Raw genomic sequence first — 23,283 nt, forward strand, 5'->3', positions numbered from 1 at the left:
GCTTTTTTCTGGATGGAAGGTTTGAAGAAGCTTAATGATACATTTCCCTACACAACACAAAAGAAACTATTTCCTTTAAAGGCCTTACTTTCCTTAGAGAAATAACAAGGACATCCACACAAAAGAAGTCAGCCTGTGAATCCTCCTACCATCTCCCTGGGATTTCTCTGCACCACATACAGAGCTTCCCCAGGGTGGAAGCAGGACAGCAAATGCACGTCATGTGGGGCAGTGCAAGACAGGCTACGTGGAACCCATGCAACAGTCCCGGCTCCCAGGAATTGGGAGCAGGAGGTGTGATACAGCAGACAGCAGCTCTGCTCTGACAGAGCAAAGCACAGACAGCGAACAAAGCAGGAGATGTCCCATGTCCACCCAGCGACGGAGGGGGTGGAGGTGACACTGTTGTAAGGTGCCATCTGATCAGGACTTCTTTTCTGTGCTTGACATGAATAAGGGGATTAGGATGGCAAGTTTCCGTGAGCTCACTCTATCGGACAAAAGGCCCTGAGGTTTAGTGTCACACTGCCTGATAAAAGTACAGGAGGCTGTCAATCAAGGGCTCCTAGGTACTTGTGTCGGTGACATAATCTTATTAGAAGATAAACCAGTGAAATCCTTTTCATGATGAAAAGTTACATTTAATTGCTCCTTTGCTTTTCTTCACTTTCTCTTGTCCATTTAACTTTGTTAATGTTAGCTATTACAAGAATATAACGGCACAAAGATGCAAGCCATCCACACTATAGCCATGCTCATAATTGAACAGCTAAGGATCTGAAGGATGGTCGTGTCTGTGCAGAAACAGCATCAGTTGTGATCTTTTAAACAGGTCAAAAGAGTTACTGAATTAATTAGCAGGAGTACTCACGCACAAGGATAAAGTTAAATGTTATGTCACTTGCTTTAATAGCAAAGTAAGCTGACAAAAAGACTAACAAACGGTAAAGCTCAGTCTCTGTGCAACAAACAAAGGGAGACTTCTAATGTCCTCTTACAGGAGCAAATCCATATTAGCCTTAGTAATGTGACTGTTTTAGCCAATTTCAGGTTGTCTCTTCATGGTTTTGCAAATAGGCAGCTGATGCTGATGGCATGAACCACGACGCAGCGCTGGGAATGAATCAGGAGAAACTTCACCGAAGCCTAGAGGGGCGAGTCAGGGAGCGTCAGCGTCTGCATCCCCTGTGTGCCCACTGCAGTGCCTGGGACCTGCCACGCTGCGCCACAGGCTCAGCTGGCACAGGTCAGGATCCAGCCCATGTCACACAGGCCAGGGTGACTGGAGGGACCCTGGAAGTGCAGAAGCTCTCCCATGCCCAAGGAAGGCTTGAGAGGACACATGCCAAGCCTGCACAGTACTCCCTTCTGGGGAGAGAGCAGAAGGACAGGGCAGTCTGCCCGACCAGGAGACCCCAAACCATGGTGCAGAGGAGGTGGCTCCGATGCCGCTGTCCCTGGACACCCTGCGCCAGCTGTGCGGCTAAGCAGCTGCAGTGTGAGCAGCCCTCACACCCCAGCCACACTGAGCATGGCCCCTGGGCAAACACGGGATTCACCCTCGTCCGTAGTCCCCCCACCTTCCCAAGACGCCCCAGCCATCGCTCCGAGCCAAAGGAGGCCACTGCGCTCACAGCTGGGAGACAGACCAGGAAGGGTGAGTTGTTACCCACGCAGGCGGTACAGCACTGCATGCTGCGTGTGCCACTGGCTGTCGTGTTACACGTGTTGATCGTACGGCACCAGCACTCCCATGCATGTGCCCTGCTCCATACGCACACCTGCAGGCCGGCACTCCAACACATCAAGGCCAGGGCAGAGGCCGCACTGCCTGCGCCGCCACCACCGCTGGGCGGCTGCCACTCTGCCCACACGGGCAGCCACAGGCAGCTCTGCCTGCAGCCGGGGGCCGCGGGGACCAGCTGCTGCCAAGCGTCAGCAGGACTATTTGGTCTGGCTCGAACACCCCAGAGGTGCCAGAAGCAGCAGAATAGCAGGAAGCCATGCAAAGTTTTAAAGCTATTTTCCAAATATTTTCAGTTTGGGAAAGAGAGCTTTGATGTGATCTTGCTTTAACAGGACTAATCCAACAAAGGCTAAACTGAAGGTCAAGAAGTTGTCCTGCAAAAATCAAAATGGACATAAAGATTAGCCAAGCCTTTGCCAGTAGGGAAGAGGAGAGTTGCTCAGGTTACTGTGGCCCAGATTGCCTCAGAAAATGCCTCTGGGAAGTAAATGAGCATTCGCCACGCAGCCACCCTAAGGCCTTCAGTTCTTCAACTAGTTGTGTGTGTAATTTTACCTTGTAAATAGCTACTGAAGAGACTCAGTACAATTAACCACCTTATTAATGCAGGATCACAGCCCAAGCTAGAAGCTATGCTTCTCAAAATATGTATTTCTAAAGCATCATGTAATTGTCACAATTAATGAACTACAAAAATTCTCAGTAAACGACTAGTGCCATTTAGTGCTGTGGAGTCCCACTAAAACAAGTTTTACACAAAGCACCTGAGCGTGCATATTACCCAAATAATTCAGCTCCACAAATGTGAAATGTGTAAAGACAAAATGAATTCCACTCATTTTACACGTACTGTTCCTTATTTTATCCAAGTGCCTGTCTGACCAAAAACAAACTAGCACTTTAAGCTGAAATGCTTTGAGAAATTAAATGTATAATTCTCTCCCATAACTCAGATGATCTTAAAGAAAATAAGTCCCCCAGAGTTCTTCAAGAAAACCATGTTTTCATTTAAGGACTAACAAAAAAAACCTGACAAATGTTTTAATACTTTGCTTTTTTAGTAAAAGTACGCATGAAAAATCGTATGAGAGAAGGATCAGAGTGGTTGATGGCAGAACAAAAGCAGCTGAAAAATGTGATTTAACATTGGTTAAATCAGTAGTAGTTGGTGATTTAGTGAAAAGACAATTGTTACATTACTGGGCTGCTGATCACATGTCACTGGCATTCCATAAACGCTTTGCCAGTGGAAATCTAACTCCAGCTTTTGGGAAGGCAATTTCAAAACAGTGCAACATGTTATAAATTAATTACCTGACCTACTATTTTCTCTCAAAACAACAGTTTCTAAATGTGCATATTTACAAAATCCTTTATTAAGTTTTCAAATATTTAATCACACATATTTCATACCTGCCAGTTTTGTGTCAGACTCTAGAGACTCCAATTACTAAATCCAGAAAGCCTGTCAAAAATATTTGCATACAGGTTATTTGCTGTGCACCCAAATTCCTCTTACATTTTTCCTGAAATTAACACGAGATGTGGCACAAGATCAGCCCGCAGCTCAGCTCTGTCAGGTAGTTGTCGCGGTCATCCCCATTTGAAAAGTTGCAGGGCGCAGGCTAATCAATGAAACTGAACCCCTACAAATGAATGTTTAAAAGCGGCAATGAGGAAAGAACAATGGGTGAGCTAAGCACGGACATTTATTTTTACTGATTGAACTTAAGCAAATCCAAGGAACCATTAGGAAGTGCTGTCAACCAAAGCTTGAAATCTAAGAAAGTAGCCATTCAAAGCACAGTAGGCCCTTATAAACAGTTAATCCACGCAGCTGCAGTAGTTAAAGCAAACACACTACCCTTCACTGCGCCATCAATTACACCTTCCCAGAAAAAATTACACAAACTTGGTAGGATTTTTCAGAGAGAAGATGGATTCTTTTGGAGACTTGAGGTCAAGACTGGGCTGTTTAAAGTATATTATTAACAAATAAACATTTATTGCAAAAAAACCCTATAGGCCTTTGGGGAGGAAAATTGTGTTATTTTTGGCATCAAATGACACAAGCCATTTATGACATGAATGGCTATCACCAACAGACTGATGAAATGGCAAATGTCTCCCACTTAACTTCCCCTGGCTTCCTGAATAAACTTTTTCAAACACTTTTTTCCTTCTGAAATGGCAATAAACTCCATGTAATTTTGGTTTTCTCTCTGTTCTAGCTGTGTCAAGATCCGTAGCTGGAAAGGGTTGAAGGTACTTCCAGATGGAAGCTGAAGACTCCCCAAAGACTGGTAAGGCGATGAAAATCACATTGTTAGGATCCGGGGCTATGTGCTGCCCTTGTTTGTATGTATTCTTGCTTGAGTGACAACTCGCAATTGGCTTTCAGATGGCTGGGTGAAAAAGCTGAGGTTTAATTGTGGCATCCAACAAATTGAATGTTATAGCTCTTGTCATTGAATGTATCCGCTACGCGCTCAGACAAACCCCTGCCAAATATGAGCTGAATTTTTATGTAAGGAAAAAGCCACAAATGGAACAGGCTTCAATTATGCTAGACAACCAATATTCATAGAGCATGTATGAAACGAAGACAGCTTGCTTGCCTTGGGCTTCTTTTCCAACCTTTCTCCAAGACATGGATCAACACAGTGAGCTCCACTAGTGCCCGGTGCTCAGTCCCATCGCCCTGGGCCAGTGGTGGAACATGGTCACTCGCGGGACCACGAACCACCCTGCCCTGGCCTCTCCCGCGGGCGATGCTGCAGGTGGGCAGTTGCAGGGAGCGGGGCATTCAGTGCTGCTTGGCCAAGTCCTGCCTCTCCTTGGTGGGGATCAGCGGCTGGATGGGAGGACGCCACGCTGGGCAAGGCTGCTCTCCCTGTAATTGCCCTGGAATCTCTGGGGATTCTCCCACATTAAATTAATGCAGGCGCCATCAAGGCTAATTTATTCCACGCCCACAAAACCATGCTGGGGAACTGGCCCGGGCATGGGTAGCGAGGCTGAGGCAGCACAACTCCGAGGACCAAGCTAGCAGGAGCTGCATACCCCCAGAGAACCCATTGCCTGCTCCCACCAGCTTGCGACACCCATCCAGGAGTTCAGGGACCCCTCAAAGGCCACGCACACCCGCACAGCCCCCTGCACAGGACAGAATGGAAAGCTGCCGCCGAAACAGGAACTCTGCCGCCTCTGTGCTGCGTTCTTCTGTGGCAGCTCCTGCCAGGAGCAATCAGGGTGCAGTGGCGGCAGGGAGGCTCCCCCAGCAGTGGGATTCTGCCCATTCCTCCACTAACAAATTAGCTGTCAGTTGTAACACTTTCTACTCCCCTCAGCTGAATCACTTGTTTGTTGCAACTCCAACCACCAAGCCTGGCAGGTTCAAACCAACCCTACAGAGTAGAGATAGTATCACTGCAACATATCGCAGGCCCTCAGATAGTTTTACTCCATTTGTACTTTTGCAACATTTCACAAATTGCTCTTAACAATAACCTGCCTTTTGTACTACAAATGCCCCCGTCACCATGTCTCATCTGTAGAAAAAGGGCTGCTTTTCTATTCACACACACAAACCAAAAGACACATGCAGGACATTGCAGTATCTGCTGTAAGCATCAATGCTCATGCAAATGCTGCAATAAGCACAAACAGCACATGGCTACAAGACTGTTACTGTCACGGGTTCACGGCCTTCATGGGAAAATGTGCAGACAGCTTCCTTGCAGCTTGAGAAAATGTTGGTAAATAAAGTAACGAAGTGATTTCTCATATGTGTGTGTAAATAAATAAGAAGTGAGAAAGCATCCAGATACTGCAAAGCTTCAGTATGTTTGGCTGAGAAGAAAGGGAACCCTTAGAAGAGCAGCATCGTCCGCGGGGCAAAGAGATGCCCAGAACACAGGAGCTCTTCCTCCCTAGACCTCAGGGAGAAACCGGCTGGAAATCCAGGCGGCTAAGGCTGTCAGCACGGCCTCCCCCTGCCGCGAGCAGGCAGAGGCAGCGGCACTGCGGCAAGGCTACCCAGCCAGCCCTCAGCACCAGTGGGCAATGACACCAGAGCCCACGCCTGTTGGCTGCGCACCTCCAACCACTGGCAGACCCTTGCCAAGCTGGAGCCTGTGGGTATGGGGCAGGATCTGCCCAACACCGGGCGGCACAACACGAGCCTCCAGCAGAAGCACACACCTGCAGCAGTGACGGCAGCACGGGTGCTGCCATCCATGCTCCCACCCTCCCCTCCCATGAGGGGAGAGCAGGGAAGGGGCACCATAGCAGCGGCAGAGCTTAGGGCCGCTGCCTCGCTGCATGAGGCTGTGCAGGACATCCAACCTGAGCTCTGCAGGCGCACACAGCGTCGCTCCAGTCCTGCCATGGTAGCGTGTGCTGGGGACGTCTAACAGCAGCCACCGCCGAGCCCCAGCAATGCGAGACAGTCCCGGGTTCCCTGCTGCCCACCACAGCAAGGTCTGCACCCTCACCTGCAGGGCTGACGGCAATCCAGGAGCCACTTCTTCTCCCTTCCCAGGTGCAAATACAAATTCTACCAGCAGGATAGCTTGGGGGGCTTTCTCTGCATGGCTTTGCTCTAAATTTCACTGAGCTTTCCATAGTAACCTCGGTCACTGTCACCAAGTGGAGACGCTGAGGGTGTGTGATTGTTTGCATGTAATAAAAAACAGACTGACATGTAATAAAATTAGTATTAATAGAACCACTTCAGAAAAACGTTTTCTCTTAAGATTTCAAGAGAGTGGTATGCAATAGGCAAAACTCATTCACGGGGACTTAGGGCAGACTAGCTTTGCATTGACCTCTGTGGAGAGCAGGTCTTACTCACTGTTCATTTCTTTCTTTCTCTTCTCCCTTCCTTTCTCACTCTAGACTCTAATTACTAATGACTAGAAGGTAACTGGAAAACACTCAAAATACAATATTTGCACTTCCCGAGCACAGTCACAAGCACTGAGAAGCCTACTGGCTTGCACAGGACCACAGAGCCATAGCAGAATGAGAAGCATGTGCTTGGCTTTGTAAGAAGGCTTAATGAAGGCAAGGGATTTCTAAAGCCTCACCGCTGGTACCAGCGTCCGTATAGGGCCCCACCACTCTTTCCTCATCAACGCTGGCGTGAGTGGGAGCTGACCCATAGGATCACACTCCACATGTGGAACTTTTCTTGTCATCACATGAAGCCCATGCCAAGATCCAAGCGCGAAGACAACTCACAACATTAAACTGCAACCTCTCTTTAGGGTGGGCTTCGCCTGTGAAGAGCTTCATCCCCAAAAACTTCAGCGAGCGGCTCCACCAAGCTCTCTCTAGACACTTGCTGTCAGGTAAGCAAACTGACCTTGCGTGACACTGCAAGCCACTGCACGCCAGGGCAACTGGCTTCAATGGCATTACTCATGGGAGCCCTGGGAGCGAGGATTTGCCGGCTCAGGCCCCTGCCGGGGCCCATGAACTGGCAGCGTCAGCCCCACCGTGCAGGGAGTGTTCCAGGCGCCGGTGACTGCTGCAGGAAGAATGTGCTGCTGGCCTCCTGAGCACTCGCAGCCCGCTGCGCACACCGGTGATCTGAAGGTAGCTCTCTAAAATTATAACCAATAGGTACTGACTCAATCCTGCGTGTACATACAAACCTTCACGGAGTGGATATTCAGTCCGCAAACCAGGATTATTAAGGTGGGGTGGCGATCAGCTCTTTCTCTCCTGAAAAGCCAGAAACGCCCACCTCCCAGTGCTCAGGCAGACCCACCTGAATGGGTAACTCACATGACCCCATCCCATGCACACAGGGAACCCCAGCTCACCCCCTATGTCAGCTCCTGCTCCCCCTGCACAGCCAGGAAGAGCCAGCCTGTGGCTTTTGACCCATGCGAGCTGACCAGCTGCACCAGCACGGCTTCAATACCCTGAACACATCATTCGACTGGTAGGGATGATGGACAAGGTAACTGGATCCCCAGCTGCTGGAAGAAGTAACGGAGGTAGAAAGGGGGCTGTGTGCCCGGTCAGCTCCAGGCTGTGCGGCCACAGTGGGACCCTGGGAGCTGGGTCAGCCATTGCTCCCCCCTGATCACCACCTTCCCACAGCTCCCTGCAGCACCTGATACCTTTCCTGTGGCTCCTGACCATCTGAAAAGCTCATGATGAGGCTCACGAGCTGGGCAGGTTGGCCTGCTCCTGACCAAGATGGACCACACAGCCAAGGGCACAGCACCACTGAAGTGAATAGCTGAGATGCTGCTTCACTAGAGGTGGCTTAGCACAGGTCAACAACAGCAAAGAAACATCTGCAGAAGATCCTGAATATTTATGAATGGTGCTGGGGCCACCAGACGTCATGTACAGCTGGACCTTATTGTACTAAAGCTTTCCCCTAACTGAAGGTAACTTGCCTCTTCCACAGTCATTTCACGGTTTTGTTTTGCGATTTTCGTCTTAGTTTCATTATTTCCTACAGTTCTTTATTGTGATTTTCTAAAAAAACCCTCTTTGTACGACACAATTAAATACATGTCTCATTTCACATGCAATATCAAAGGAAAACTCAGCAAGTCCATCCACATCAAACCCCCCCCTCCCTCCCCCTGAAACTGGATTGAGGTTGTGACATGATAGAAAAAAATCAAAAAGCAGAAAGAGAAGCTGCTTCCATTGGGAAGCAGCTCTGCCAGGTGATGGAAAAAGGCTAGCTGCAGGCAAGCTGATTATGTCAAAGGATAGGATCCCACAGGTCGAAAACAACTGTTCTGTGGAATGGATGCTAATGAGAACTGTAACCTTTCTCACTAATGAGTTTTGGCGAGTATCATGCTGTGGCCCAAGGGTCCGGTCCCGTGGAGCTCCCAGTGACCCCAGCTCCAGCTGTGGCAGACAGCGGTGCCCAGCACTCTGCCGAGCCCCACCACCGGCAAGCAGATGCTATCCCCAGGCACACCGGGCCACATCCACATTCCACAACAAATGGGCTTTCTCAGGAATACTTGAGGAAGGCACCAGCGCTCCATTTGTAAGGAAAAAACTACTGTAAGAAAGCAATGATGTTTCTATCAGTCTGAGAGAACGACAAGTAACCACTGGCTGTAATTAGAAATGCTTTAAAACCGTCTTAATAATTTCTTCAGCAAATTCAAATTTGTTTTCTTCCTATCATAATTAAAAAAGTATTACTAATGCCAGCTATTATTCCTTTTTTGGTTTGGTTTGGTTTTGGTTTTGTAATCAGTGGATGGTGATCCAGGTTACACCAAGGAACAAACACACGAAAGTAAACTTCCTAACAGCTACCAGGAGGATTTGGTCCTCAGCATGTGCACATAAATTCCATTAGCTTTTACTGGGAGAGTGCATGTGCACTCTTGTAGATTATAAATAATACACTGATTGCAGTAAAATCAAGAGCCAAATTCTGTCCTTTGATGAGCGAGGATGGCTCTTATTGAAGTCAATAGGAGTTGCATGTTCACAAGTTCACGTCAACATTTGCAAAGGAAAATTTTGTGCATATTAAAAAAAAAAATATGTTCTGAAAGCAAAGCAAATGACCTCCACAACAAGTGTTCTCTGTAAATGTATTAGATGGTTACAGGAGCATCAGAGTATAAACCCTTATAAAGTTCCCAAGAACTATGTTATTCCTTGTTTACATTGATATTAAGTGCATTTAATTAATTTGTGCCGTAGCAGTTCTGCTCTATCTATAAAGAAGATGACTGTAAAATTTCAAACCCAACAAAATAACAAACTGGAATTAATCCATTAATGATTCCTTTACTGAAATACATTCTCGCAAATGTCTGCTTGTTCAGCTGCCCACAGGCAAATAGTTTTTGAAAGGTGAGTAAAATGCCCCATTTCTGTACACGCATCACAATGAGAGCACGCAGGTGGGTTTAGCTGGGCTGCTACATTTCCATCTCAGTCACAAAAGTTGGCGTAACAGAACCTGCATTCCTCTGGTAATACTGATCTGGATGTTTTACCTTCTTGAGATCACATTGCATACAAGAGGCTTCATTTCAAGGGTTTTGCTTCTACATAATCTGCATTAAAATCACATAATATGCCACAAATGGTGCTTTCTACTTATAAGGTATATTTAACATCCAATAAAGGGCAATGGCAACACATATATTCTGTGTATGTGTTGGCCATATAAAAGGAGGAAATATTTGTTATCAGTAATTTGTTTGGTCACAGTCAGAGCCTATTTTTCAAAATGGCTGGTCTGCAAAGACACCCCCCCCCCCCGACATCCCTCTCACAGCAGTAATGTGCCCACACTTCCCATGGCACCCACTGATGCCAGGAGCTGGATCTGGTCTTGGCAACTGCGTCAGTCATAGCAATTGGACAAGTTTGTCAGGATATGTTCAGAGCAATTGCAGACATATCAAAAAGTAAAACAAGAATAAGACAATATTTCATTTGAGGAATATCAGTCTATGCAAAGCAAGATATATAAAGAACAAAGTAAATGTATGGTTAGCATTTAAAAAGAAAAGAAAAAAAAAAGTTAAAAAAAGTCAAGGATCTGCCTCAATTTTATGTTAACTTTAATGAGACATCTAGAAAGAGTGAATAATTTGCCTTAGCAAGGCATGCAAGATTTAGATCTATATTACCATCCATGTTATAAACACCAGAGAGTATTTCATTTAAAACCAAAAGTTAGCTCATTTTACCTTACAAGCATTGTCATTTTTTTCTCTCTTATGGTCTCTATTCTCAAACTCAGAAGTCTAGCTTTACTTTCAACACTTATTTTAAATTAAATATGAAGTTGTTCACTTTTTTTTTTGTGCTTAGTTAATAATGGAGAAAAGTGGTGTCTCCTTCCCTAAATGTTACCAGTGCTGTTAAAGCTCCCACTGCTGCAAAATAATACCTCCCTGTTGTTAGATTTTTAAAAATACCTTAACTCAGAAAACACCTCTGCTTTCTAAAAAAAAATTCTAGTACTTTCTTATCAAACAAAAATCAGTTTTAATTCATAGCTTTATATATAGCATACTGCAATTACATAGTCTGCAAGGTGTATATTCAATAATCATTCCCTGCCTGCTTCACATATTTATTCCAATTCACTTAAAGAAAGGAAATTTCTGTTCTTACTCGCACCCACGTAAATCCAAAGTAACTCCTCTAGTTTCATTACTTGGCTGCTAGAGACTCAGCTGTCAAGGTTCACGTCACACTGTCACAACTAACCTTATTCTTTGTTTCAGAACAAATGTGGAGTTTTTATGTTTTGCAACGAACAAGAAACTGTCATTTCATTATGAGTCAATCTCTGCCTGGTGAGTAATGCAATCATCCCTAAATCATGCCAAAAAAACCTTTCTACCACACTAAACCATCCAAGAGCAATACCCAGTTTGTTTACCTTTACTGGAGATCACTGTACAATTCACTTCACAGTTTTATTTATTTACTTGCTTGCTTTCTTACCTCACTTGAGCAATAACATGACATATCATGTGGGCAAAAAAAGTAGGCAAAGAGAAGCATTTATCCCTGGGTTTTCCTGCAAGTCTCTTGTTTGACCTAGTACACCCTTCACAGAGGATACTGTAACAGTCTTTTTCCATCTCGCTGGGGTTTAAAATTCACAACCTTTTTGTGAATCTGCAGTTTACGCAACTCCTGACATGGTCCAAGCCAGCCCAAGCAGCAGAAAATCCCTCTCTAATATTACCAGGAAATATTGTTGTTACATTTTCACACCACATTCTTCCAAAACTGCCACAAGAACAGAAGAGCACAGGGAGCCCTGCGCAAACCAGCCAGCCAGAGAATGAACTTGCCTGCTCTTCGCCTCAGCAGTGATAAGAAAAATGCAGTATTTTACCAAGCCCTCTCTCCCCCCCAGATTACCCCACTGAGCATGTCAGCAGACGTCCGTGGGCTTCTTTGTGTACGTGTGCCAGGGTGGGAGGTGTACGGGTGTCTGAGCGCCCAAGCGCTTGCACCCCTCACTCCCCAGCACGGTGGCGGTCGGCATGCGTGTCGTTTGCGTGTCCTTACACCCCGGGAGGGCCCCAGCCACTCTTGAGCACTGAAACCTCCCGCTGACTTACACACACACTGAGCACACAGGGAACTCAAGCTCTCCTCTGATAATTCACTGTATCTGCTCTACTCTTCATCCCAGGAGAAGGAGATATTAAATAAAGTGAAATCAATTCCTGTTACAACAAGAAGTAGCAGATTTAGTGTAAATTTGGATTTTGTCTGGAATGAAAAATAAAAATCACAGCTGCATTATGAAAAGTATACTCCTTTTTCTCCCAAGTGTTTCTTCCCAACTATCTGACTAAATCGAGCAGGCTGTACTTGCTATTAGATATGTATCCACCTTTCAAGTTCCCCATAGCAGTACGCATTTTCAGATGTACTCTGCTTTATAGGTTGCTCCACAACAGAGGCAAGCAAGGGGGGTATGTATTTACAGTTGAAAAACACTAATAACATAATTAGTCTAAGAAGAGACATTATAATCCAGCTATTTTATCATGATATATTATTGATAGTTGAAAAGGTGTGACGTGTGCCTCTGAACCAGTTCAAAAGTTTAGGCCGTAAAATAATAGACATGATTTCTGAACAGAATAAAAAATGCTCCCGTTCGCCGTGTATTTTGGTGGGGAAATTTTTGCAACACATTTCTTATTTGTTGGTTATTTTTTCTCAGGTTAGTAGTTAAGCATTATAAATTATCCTCTTATTAATCTAATTGTGTATTGCCTACATTGCAAAAAAGATCCTCCCTATCATTTTCTACCCCGGATTACTGCAAATTACATATTACCATCGCAATGATTTTGTCCAATAAGGTTATCACGATTGTAGCAGGAAACCAAAATGTCTCCCCAAATTCTTAAACCACGTTCCAGCCCGGATCCCTGCTGGTATTTACTGTGCCTAACTCCCGCCCAGCGCCCGGCTCACAGCTGGCCCTGCTGCGCCGGTGCCCAGTGCCCGTCCCATTCTCTGCCCTGCTGCCTCCCTACACAGCAGCGATGGGGGGACCCGTGGGGGCTCGGCCCAGTCGTGGCTACTCTGCTGACGTCATCGGCAGAAATAACAGCTACATTTCCTCAAGGCTCCCGCTTCTGGGGTTGCTTTGAGATGCTACGACAGCCTGATCGTACAGAAAATTTTTAATCAGGCTGATGTGGGTGATAGCGCAGGGCTGGTTGCATTTTCAGCAAAAGTGGCAGAGTGTTTCAGCAACTTTTAAAAGCATTTTTACCAGATGACATAACTTTAATCATTACTCCATGTCCTGGGCATGTGCTTAGGCTACTCCTCATCTCTCAGTTTCAGTCAGGTTTTATGCTATTTCCTAACGACACACACACAAGTACTACAGCCAGTCTGACACAAGAGGCAAACGAAGCCGAGGGGGACACCCCTGCTCTACATGATTTTGCCGAGTTCACATGAACGATTGCACTGATGTGCATAACAACATGTACGGTGCTCCTTCGGGTTAAAAAAAAAAAAAAAAAAAAAAAAAAGTAAAACTGAAAACAAATACAAATCTTCCTGTTAGCAAAGTTATTACCCATTCTGCATGTAGCAGAATCTAGGAGCTCAAGTCACCTCTTGTACCACGGATCCTGCCTACATTCCACAGCCTGCGCTCACGACAGACACACGCTTGCTCGCTCTGAAAGAAAAATAACAGTCACAAAAATAAGAGATGTTCACTACTAGGAAGCTTTTGTCTTATTTCAAATGTAAATGCAACTGAACTGAGAAACATTCAGCCTCAGTATTATACTCATGTGACAGAATTTCCAAAATTTGGGGAAGGTAACATTTCCCTGCAGCAACGAGGCTTCGCAGCATTTCCCTTCCTTGCTGCGAGGTACATGCTGCTCCACGCTGCCTGTACGTAAAAAATAAGCCCAGTCACCGATGAGAAAGGACTCAAAGATGAAGAACAGTATAAAGGCATACCAGAAATATATGGGTAGGTCTTTTTTTAATAGCATCCAATAACAATGCTAAAACAATGCCTGCCATATCTTGAAGACTCTAACAAAAATCTGAATATTTCTCTTTCCCACCCTAAGCAAAACTTAAAACGGACTAATGAAAAATTATGAAATAGCAGATGTGATTGTTTGCTCTCTTACCCCCTGCATAAATGACCTCTTTAGCAGCCTTTATTTCCAAAGCTGGAATAGGAACATGGATCCTTCTAGAAATCATACGCATTTCTTATATATTAAATATGTAACCTGAAAGAGTTATTTTTCATAGCATATCTTTTTTTAATATCAGCAATAACTAGGGCAAATCATTATGTAACACTGAGCAGCGAGCTAAAAACAAACCAGAGAGGCACAATCATAAAAAAATGAAAATATACAAATGGGGAAGAAATGTAATATTTATAATTACTAATGTTTTATAGCAGGAAGCACTGTTATGAGTGGTACAATAAATAAATTCATTTAAGCAAAGAACCGACATATAACTACCACAAACATCCTATTTATTATAAACATCCATTCTGAAGGTTTCAGTTTGTCAGAAAGAAAACTTCTTTTAAAGAAAAAAAGTGTAAGTGTAAGGTTCCAAATGTGCAACAATCCTGCAATTTGGCAAAGCTCTCACTACAATCAAAGAGATTCTGTTTGACTTGGGCTTGCGAGAATCAGCCTCCCTGGTGCCATTGTACTACTCTTAATTTTTTTCCACCTTAAAAACCTTGCAACCAAATGTACCTGTGACCCTCCAAATCTTAAATTTTAGCAAAGTAAAGTGCTTTGCGCTGAAAAAGATCAGGATGTACTTGTGCAAAAATTTGTTGAATCTCTCGTATAAAAAGAATCTAAAATACATGCATAGCTTGTCCCACTGGTCCCACTGATGTACTGATAATATTTTTGTGATAAATTGAACAATTGCACTTATCAGGTACCTCTGGCTACCTCACACTGTGCTTGGGCCACTAACTCATCTCCCCCAGGATTTATTCTAACATTCCAAGCATAGGGGTAGCTTCAAACAGCCAACAACTTTATTATTATTAAAAAAAAAAAAATGTTTTCACCCTTCCCCCTAATGTGAAATACCCTCAACCAAGGATGGGCAGTAATCATTCCTGACCCAGTGAAAGGTTTAAGGTCTGATATCTGACCCATCAGAAGCTTGCTTTCATTAGAAAGACGAGACACCAGTTTTCCAAAGATACACACACAGCACTTGATTATAGTCCTGGGAGTTCTGGAGAAAGCTGACCTTTAAATTACATTACTATGTACAGAAAAATCTATTTAAAGCAAATTTTAGTAACTGAGATATTTAAGTAATCTTTATTCTTATACACACACACCCCGTGGTCTGTAAACGAGACTCAGGATAACAAAAAGCATCTGATTTTGCTGATACCAGTCTTCCTCTGTGCTGATACCATTCCATCTCACTACTCCAAAGCACGCTTACTCCACATATAGGCATTTTACATCCCAGTTATGTTGCAGCACAGGGTGATGGTTGTACCAGCACGCTAGAGATGGCTTGCACAACTTGCTCATGGCTTCACTCCTCCCTCCACACTCTCAGGGATGAAACCGACCATCTGCATCACACAGCCCACGAGAACCGCTTGCACGTACAAATAGCTATTTTTATCCTTTAGCTATGATAAGAGTATTTCTCCAAGTCTAAAAGGCAGCAGACAGGGAAGCACACAAGCCTTGTCAGCGGAGTTTCACGTTTGCTCTTTTGGGCTAATAAAATTTCAGAGAAAACAAATTTTGATTCACCGTGTCTCCCCTCCCCTTTCCACGAGCTGCTGCTGCTGTCAGTCCTTAGGGGCACACACAGCAGGTTACCATGTAATGTCACACTAGGTGCTGGGATTCAACAAAGGCTAACATGTTGATATCTTTTTATTGCTCGTCAGCCTGGTTACCCTGTTTCCCCCCGATACAATTGGACACCTGTGATAATACAGCAAGTTCTGAAGTGGTGACTTTTCAATTTTCAGCCAGAAAAGTGTTTCTGTTTTTACAAAGCAATAGTCTACGATCTTGCTTTTTACATCGCGAAGAGTCATCCTTTATTTTACAGAGACTAAATGCCGGTCTTAGAGGGTACATTTGTTTGTAATTAATGTAAATATTTACACTGCCAAATAACACGTTTTTAGGCAGCCTAAAGACTCTTCTAAATTCTCCCCTGACGAACAAAACTACCTAAGGCAGCACTACCTACAGAGGCAGAAGTTCCACCAACCTCCAACTCTAGCTACCACAGGGTGTTTTGATTTTGCGTAGAAGTAAAAGACAAAGTCCGCGGCTACACTCTCTGCGCAGGGGGGATGAGAAAATCCAGACAAGGCTGAAGCCGCGGCCCCGGCAAGGGCAGGCTCGCGGTGGCCCAGCAGAGGCAAGCACTGTTATTTTCATGTGAAGCACCCGGGCCCGTGGCAGGCTCGCTAGTAGCGTGGTGGTGAGGGCTGCGGTATGAAATAACACGTCTTGTTGTAATTCCTAAACAGGGGGACATTTATCTGGGCCATTTATACAAGAGTTATAACCCTAACAATATTTATACTCAGCATGTCATGTTAGCATTTACTACCAGTTTCCATGGAGATGGATTTTCATGCTGTAGCTATGAAATGCACATTGTTGCCACTAAGCCACTTCAGGCCTTTCTGGAAGCCTGCTGAATGCCTGACAAAAGTTGATGCAAACCAATAGTTGTTGTTCTTTGTTTGTTGCCAGACTTCTAGCAGAGCCATATTATGTCCTAGTGATTGAAGTGCCCATGTTCACCCCCCTCCCGGCACAAAAAGGATCCTCAATTTCGGTGACAAGCATGAAGTGGGCTTCTGCAGGGGAGGACAAACACGGCGCGGGGCAGGGGCTCTGTCTCCGCGCAGGGACGCGGCGCGGCGGGGGGCCGCCTCCCGACAAAGCCTGACATTTGGGGATAAAGCCTAAATAAAATAAAGCGCGGGCAGCGCCCGGGCCGGGAGGGACGAGGCCAGCGCCGGGCTCCTCCCGCTGCGCCCGGCCGCGGAGGCACGGCCGGCGCCAGACCCCGCGCCTGGGCCCCGCGGGAATCGCCGCGGCCGCCGCGCACCCTCCGCGCCCGACGGCGGCGGCCCCGCGCACGGGCTCGCCCAGCCGGGCCGGCCCGGGGCAGCGCACCGACGGCCCCGCCGAGCCCTCCGGCCCCGCCGCCCGGCGGCTCGCCGCGGCCGCCCCGCTCCGCGCCTTGGGCTGGCCGCGGGGCCTCTCCGCGGGGCGGCGGGGCCGGGCTCGCCCCGGGCAGAAATGCCCCGCGGGGCGGCTCTGAACGCGGCGCTGCCCGGGCGGCGACAGCTGCGGCGGCCCGGGCCGAGCGGGGCCGAGCCGAAGCGGGCGGCCCGCCTCCGACGGCGCCGCGGGGTCCCGGGCGGCGGCGGGTCCGAGCGCTGCGGGGCTCGGGGAGCGGAGGCGGTGGGGGCGCAGCTCCCTGCTTGGGACGGGCGCCGCGGCTCCAGGTTCCTCCGGACCCTCCCGCCGCCGCCCGTCTCCAGCCCACCGCATCGCCGAGGTCCCCGCTCGCCGGGGCCGCCTCCCGCGCAGCCGCGGCGTCTCCCCGCTCCGCCGGGCCCCGGCCCGCCCGGGAGCAGGCTCCCAGCCCGCTGCGCGCCGCCGGGCCGGGCCGGGCCCCGTCGCGCCCCGCCGCGCTCTTACTGTTGGTAGTCCTGCTTGCAGTAGAGCTTTCGGTCCCGGAAGTAGCAGCTGGTGGTGAGGGCTTGCTGACACGCCGCGCACTGCAGGCACTCCTCGTGCCAGGACGACTCGTTCACCCGCATCAGAAACCGGTCCGAGATGGGCCGCTGGCAGCCCTCGCAGACGGCCTGGTGCTGGCAGTCCGACCCTGCGAAAGGCAGACAGCGGCGTGAAGCGCCGGCCCCGACCCCCTTCTCCCGACCCGACCCCGCTACCCCCCCCACCCCCCCCGCCCCGGGGCAGCCGGCGGGCAGCTCAGCCCGGCCGGCCCCGCGGCTCGGCGACATCGGGCTTGACGGCCGCCGCCGAGCCCGCGCCCCGCAAACGTCGGCGAGAAAGCTCCGCGCCCGCCGGCAGCCCCGGGGCGAGGCGGCCGCAGCCCGGCCGGGCCCCGCCGGGGCGCAGCCCCGGGGTGGCTTTTGGCGAAGCCGAGAAGCGAGCGGCAACTCACCCAGCAGCACTCCTAACGTGGCCGGACCGGAGCGCAGAGGGTGGTCTTCCATTTTTATACCGTCCAGCATCTTTGAGCAGTCCGACTGGCCCCGCGTAAAGCACCTTTCCAGGGACTCGGGACCTGTTGCGATGTCCATGGGGCGGGCGGCGGCGCTGCCCGGCGCTCCGGGGCGGTGGGGCAGAGGCTGCCGGGCGGCGGGGCCGGCTCAGCCCCGCGTCTGGCCGAGCTCGGGGACACTCTGCGGCCGGGAGGAGGGAGTCGCTTTTATTTTTATCTGGGAGACATGAGGAGCGTTTCCTGCCTGGACTTCCAGATACGGCAGAGGAAAGAGCCGGCGCCGCTGCCCATGGGGGCAGCCCGCGCTACACGGGCGCGCACATGCCGCGCACACGGCGCAGGGCAGCCCGCGGTGTCACCTGCTCGCCGGCAGCGCCGGAGCCCCACGCCCTCCGCGGAGGGCCCTCCCGGGGCCGGGCCGGGCCGGGCCGGGCGGAGCGGCGCGGCGGGGCCGGGCGGGGCGGCGGGGCTTCCCCGGCGCTCCGCAGCCCATGTGCCATGCGGCGTCCCGAGGAGCCGCGCCGTTTAGAGCAGGGGCCGCGGCGGAGGAACACACCCCCCGGCGCCTCACCCCTCCTCAAACTTGCTGACATTTGAACTCCATTGGTGCGCGCCGTATCGCTGCGCCGCGGTGATCCGTCTCCTCGACGTCAAATAGTGCCCTGGCCCCGCCGGGCCCCCGCGGCCCCCGAAGCGCGGCGGCGCCCGGGGCGCGGGGCGGGCGGGCTCCGCGCACCCCGGGGTGGCCGGCGCGAACGAGCGGCGCAGGGGGCGCGGGCGGCCGGGCCCGGGGCGCGCCCCACTGCGGGCCGGGCCCGGAGGTCGGGGGTAGGGGGGCAGAGCGCGGTCGCCGAGAATCGCGGCGGACCGGAGCCCCGGCCGCTCTGCTTCCCCACCCCGATCCCGGCCCGACGGCGGCTCCTGGCTCCTGCCCTGCCCGGGGTAGGTAGCAGCGCGCGTCCCCCCCGCCGGGCCGCGGGCAGGTGGCGATGGGACCGGCCCCCTCGGGGCGGCCGACGCCGGAGGGGACGCGGGACGGGGGCGCGGGGGGCGGTGGGGAGGGCGGCGCCACGCCGGCCCCGGTCCGCCGGGCCGGCTCCGCACCGTCGCGGCGGGGCTCCCCGCCGGCGGGCCCGGCCGCGGCCCCGCGGGAGCGTCCGGCGGCCCCGCGCCGAGCAGTGGCCCCAGGGCTGCGGGAGCCTCCGGCCGCGGCCCAGCAGCGATCGGCGGCGGCTCCGCGCCCGGTCCCGCTCCCCGAACACGGCAGCGGGCCGGGCTGGGGGCGCGGGGCGCGCGCCTGGCCGCGGTGTGCGGGGCGGCTGCCGCAGTGCCCGACCCCCCGCGCTTCTCTCCCCTCTTAGGAAAAGCGATCCCCGCCGCGCCCCCCCGTGCTAGGGGGAGAGCGCCCGGCACCCCGCGTCTCGGGCTTTCCTTTCGTTTTTGTTTTTTTGACGATGCCGTTAAAAATCTAAATCTGAGGAAATGAAAATCCGGAAAGGATTCCGTGCGGAGTTTCTTAATGTGACCCGTGATATGCTGTGACCCTGCCGAAGGAAGGGAGTTTATTTTGTAATGCTCCCAAAATATTGATATTTAATAAGCAGGACAAGTGTTAACTTGAATTACTTAATGCTTCTTTTTCTGGGTCTTAAGATAAAGCCTCCTTTTTATGCCGTTTTCGGAGGGAAACATCTCTGAAAGAAATTCGTTATTATGTTTTAGTTAAATATTTTGGAAAGGGTTTTCATTAATTGAGCTTATTTGGGTTTTGTTCTGGACAGTACAAATCTGAAAACCTTTGTAGCTAATGCTGAAAAAATAATATATGATTATTTAATTCTGAGATCAAGATAAAAGCTGCTTACATTTCAGAGTTCAATCAGTGGAGAAAAAGCTTCTCGTTCACATTAATTTTTTATGTTCCCTTCCTATTTTCGCGTAAGGATTCAGTGTTCTCCATCACACAGGGCTTCCGTCAAATTATCTTCTACAATTGCGAGGAAAATTAGAGTCCCTCTTTCCACAGTAGTTTTAGTAACTTCTCATTAAAAAAAAAAAAAAAGGGGAAAAAAAAAAAGGCTGTGGGGGGAGGAAAGAAAGAAAGAAAAGAAAAGAGAAAGGAACGCTGTGCGGCGGGACAGTGGAGAGTGGAGCGGGAACCCTCCCAAACTCGCACCCGCAGCAATAATTCAACCTTTGTTCGTGGGCTTTTACTCACAAATATCACACCAAAGATATGTTGCTTCTTGCCGTGTGTGTACGAACCCTGCACCGGATAATTATTATGCCTGCCTCTTACCCCGAGAACAATTCGATGAGGTGTTATATTCGGTTTATATAGTGCTTTTAACGAAAAACAAAATACAATTAAAACACCCACGCGCAAAACCATCACAGAAATAAAATCAAACCAGGACTAACGCAACCCCACCTCCCCGTGGCTTGGTTCTAATTCTCCATTTATTTGCAAGGCAAATCGTTTTGTTTTGAGGTGTTTTGTTTTAATTTTGAGACCCGAGCAAGAAATGCAGCCAGTCATAATTCCGCATTTCCTAAACAAGGCAGGGAAGGATGAAGCACCGGAATAAATAACAGAGGGCTGAGCCCGCCGGAGGAGGCTCCACGGCCGCCGCAGCCGGGCTCTGTGCTCGCACAACCGCTCCCGCCGCGGGCGGCAGGGCCGCTCCGTCGGGCCGAGGCGCCCCGGCCCCTTCTCCCCTCCCGTCCGTCCCGCTCGGTGCCCCCGCACGCCTGTGCCAGGCGCGGAGCGCTGCGGGGAACTCGGGTGAGGGTGCGCGGCGAGACCCCCTCCTCCGTGGGTCTACGGACGTGTGCATGACAGACCAGCCTCGCTTCGTGTTCTCTCGTGTGCCTGCTGGGGACGGCGAAGGCCCCCGAGCTGCTCGACAGCGAGAACAGAGGAACTGCCCCCGCTTTCTGGGCGTAAACGTGCCGTCCCCGGCCGGGGTGCGGGGGTGTCTCTGCGTCCCCGCTGCCTGCATGCGTGTGCATCCCGGCTGCCTGCATGCAGGCAGCCCCGCCGGGCGCGGCGCGGACTCCCCGCGGAACCGACGTGCACTGCCCGCTCCCCCGGCTGCGACGGGGCCGTCCCTGCCGGGTCTCGGGGATTCTGCCCTGGCCGCCCTGCCCGCACCCCGCGGGGGTGCCGGGGAGCTCCGCAGGCTGCGGCTCTTGCCGCGCCGGTGCGGGACGGGCAGTCCAGCCTCCCAGTGCGTGCAGCCCCGCGGGGTACGCGGCCGGATCTGCGGGTGCGGGGGTGCACGTCGGTACCGCGGGGAAGCAGTGACCGCGCACGACCCGGCCGACCCCAGCCCGGCCGCCCGGTGCGGCGGGGCCTCGGGCGCAGCCTGCCCCCTACCGGCGCACGGCGGCACGGCCGGGGCTCCCGCGGGCGCGGCGGGACCGGGCCGGGAGCGGTGCCGGGATCGGGCCGGGCGAGCAGCGCCCGCGGGGCCGGGCGTGGCCGGGCGGCCCCAGCGGCCGGCGTCGCGGCTCGGGCCGGGCAGAAGCGGGGCCAGTCGTCCCGGGTGCTGCCCTCTGGGGAGCCGGCGGAGCTGCCCGCCCCTAGACGGCGCGGACCGGCCTCCCGCTCCGCCGTGCGCGGCCTCCGACCCCCGGATCGGTCTGCAGCGCCCTGGCGGCGGGGCGCGGGGCGAGCCCCGCGGGGCAGCCAGGGGTAAGACAGCTCACTTTGTCCTGTTTTTTCTCCACCCACAGCTGGACTCTGTGCCTCGCTGCCCGGCGGAGCCCCGGCCTTCCCCGCCCGCCAGCGGCCGACGCCGAAGCATCGCTGCCCGGGGACCCGCCCGCGGCGGGCGGCCCTCAGGGAGCGTGGGGGCACCGGCCAGCCTGCACGGCGGACAGGGGCCGAGCCTGTCGCGGGTGCATCCACCGGGACGAGAGAGACCGGCGGGAGCCCCCGGGGCGGCCTTGCTGCTGGCGACCCCCGCGGAGCTTCCCCCCTCGGCGTAGCGGGCGCTCTCCAGAAGGGCTCTGCAGCCCGCCGCTCCGACCGAGCCCCCGGCGGCGGCGCACGCCGCGGTGCCTCCCCGCCGCCTGCCCTCTGTCCCGGGCGGCCACCGCTGCAGCTCCGGGCCGGGTCGTCGTGCGGAGCAACCGCACCGCCCGGCCTCGCCGGCCCGGGAGCCTCGGCGGGGCTGCCGCTGCCCGGGAAGAGCTGCCATCGGGTGCTCTCGGCGGTGACTAATTCCTCCCGCTCTCCCTCCCTCGGAAGGATAAGTGTAAGCGAGCCTGCAAAGTGTAGTTACTAATAACAATAACAATAAATTACCGGTCTGTTGCTCAGTAGCGCAAACAAACGCCTGCCGTGAGCCACGCGGAGCCTCCCCGCGCCGCTCAGCCGCCCCCCGGGGACAGGCCTGTCGGCCGGACCGGCTGCGCCCCCGGCCCGGGGGGGGACCGCGGCTCGCCCGGCAGCCCCACGGAGCCGGTGACCGGGGTCGGACCCGCGCCAGGGGCCGCCGGGGTGCCCCGCTGGGCGCGGCCGGCGGGTGGGTGGGCCGGAGCCGGCGGGTCCGCGCTCCAGGCCCGCCGCGCTCGGTGCCGGCGCAGCCCTTTGAAGAGCCCGACCCCCGCCCGGGGAGCCGGGGAACCCCCGCGCCGTCCCGGGGGGAGCGGGCCGGCAGACCGCGGTCGGAGGCCGCGCCGCGTGGAAGGCGGCGAACACCGAGCCGGTATTTTAATTAAGCAGTGTCTCTTTGATACAGTCAGCCCGATGCTATCTCTGCGCGCTGTTCCCTTCACGGCAGCTTTTGGGTAGGAAAATTGCTGAGCAAGCTGGATCACACGGAGTGCCGGAGCCGCTCCGAGCAGCGCCAGAAAGCCCCGGGGAAGGCGGCGGGTGCGTGTGTGAGTGCGCGGCGCGCTGGGAGTTCCAGCCGGGCTCTGGTGCGGTGCGCGCTGTGTGCATTTTCGGGGGGCCTGGAGGAACTAGAGTCAATTTACCAAGATTAAAGGCACAAGCAGGGAGGCGCCACACATTTGCATGCGCCTTCATCTTTCTTAAGTGGATTTTTGAGGGCAGCGCGGCAGACAGACTTGGGCTCCGCGTCCCCCTCCGTCGGCGGAGCGCCTCGCCGTGCGGCCTCGGGGACTGGAGGGCGCGGTCCCCTCGCCCGCCCGAACGCCAAGGGAGCTGCGGGGCGGGCATCGGCACCTGGGCCCCGTCGGGGCCGCGCTGGCCCGGAGCGGGGCCGCTCCGCCCGGCCCCT

The 23,283-nt window shown here is 52.2% G+C and overlaps 2 protein-coding genes across 2 annotated transcripts in view; one reads left to right on the plus strand and one right to left on the minus strand.

Moving 5' to 3' along the window:
• LMX1B (LIM homeobox transcription factor 1 beta) overlaps positions 1-18,582 on the minus strand; it is a 107,769-nt gene extending 89,187 nt beyond the window's left edge. The window contains exons 1-2 of the mRNA XM_056353033.1: positions 17,972-18,582; positions 17,482-17,668 (exon numbers count right to left, since the gene is read on the minus strand). Of these exons, the coding sequence (XP_056209008.1) occupies positions 17,482-17,668; positions 17,972-18,110 (326 nt within the window). The 5' untranslated portion in view covers positions 18,111-18,582. The remainder of the gene's footprint in view (positions 1-17,481; positions 17,669-17,971) is intronic.
• LOC130155047 (translation initiation factor IF-2-like) lies at positions 18,353-23,012 on the plus strand. The gene is made up of 3 exons (XM_056351974.1): positions 18,353-18,453; positions 18,690-18,973; positions 21,770-23,012. Exons 1-3 carry the CDS (start codon positions 18,353-18,355, stop codon positions 22,321-22,323), a joined length of 939 nt encoding a protein of 312 aa, XP_056207949.1. The 3' UTR covers positions 22,324-23,012.
• The last annotated feature ends 271 nt before the right edge of the window (positions 23,013-23,283 follow it).

This window comes from Falco biarmicus, chromosome 9, assembly GCF_023638135.1.
Source record: "Falco biarmicus isolate bFalBia1 chromosome 9, bFalBia1.pri, whole genome shotgun sequence".
Classification (NCBI taxonomy): Eukaryota; Metazoa; Chordata; class Aves; order Falconiformes; family Falconidae; genus Falco; species Falco biarmicus.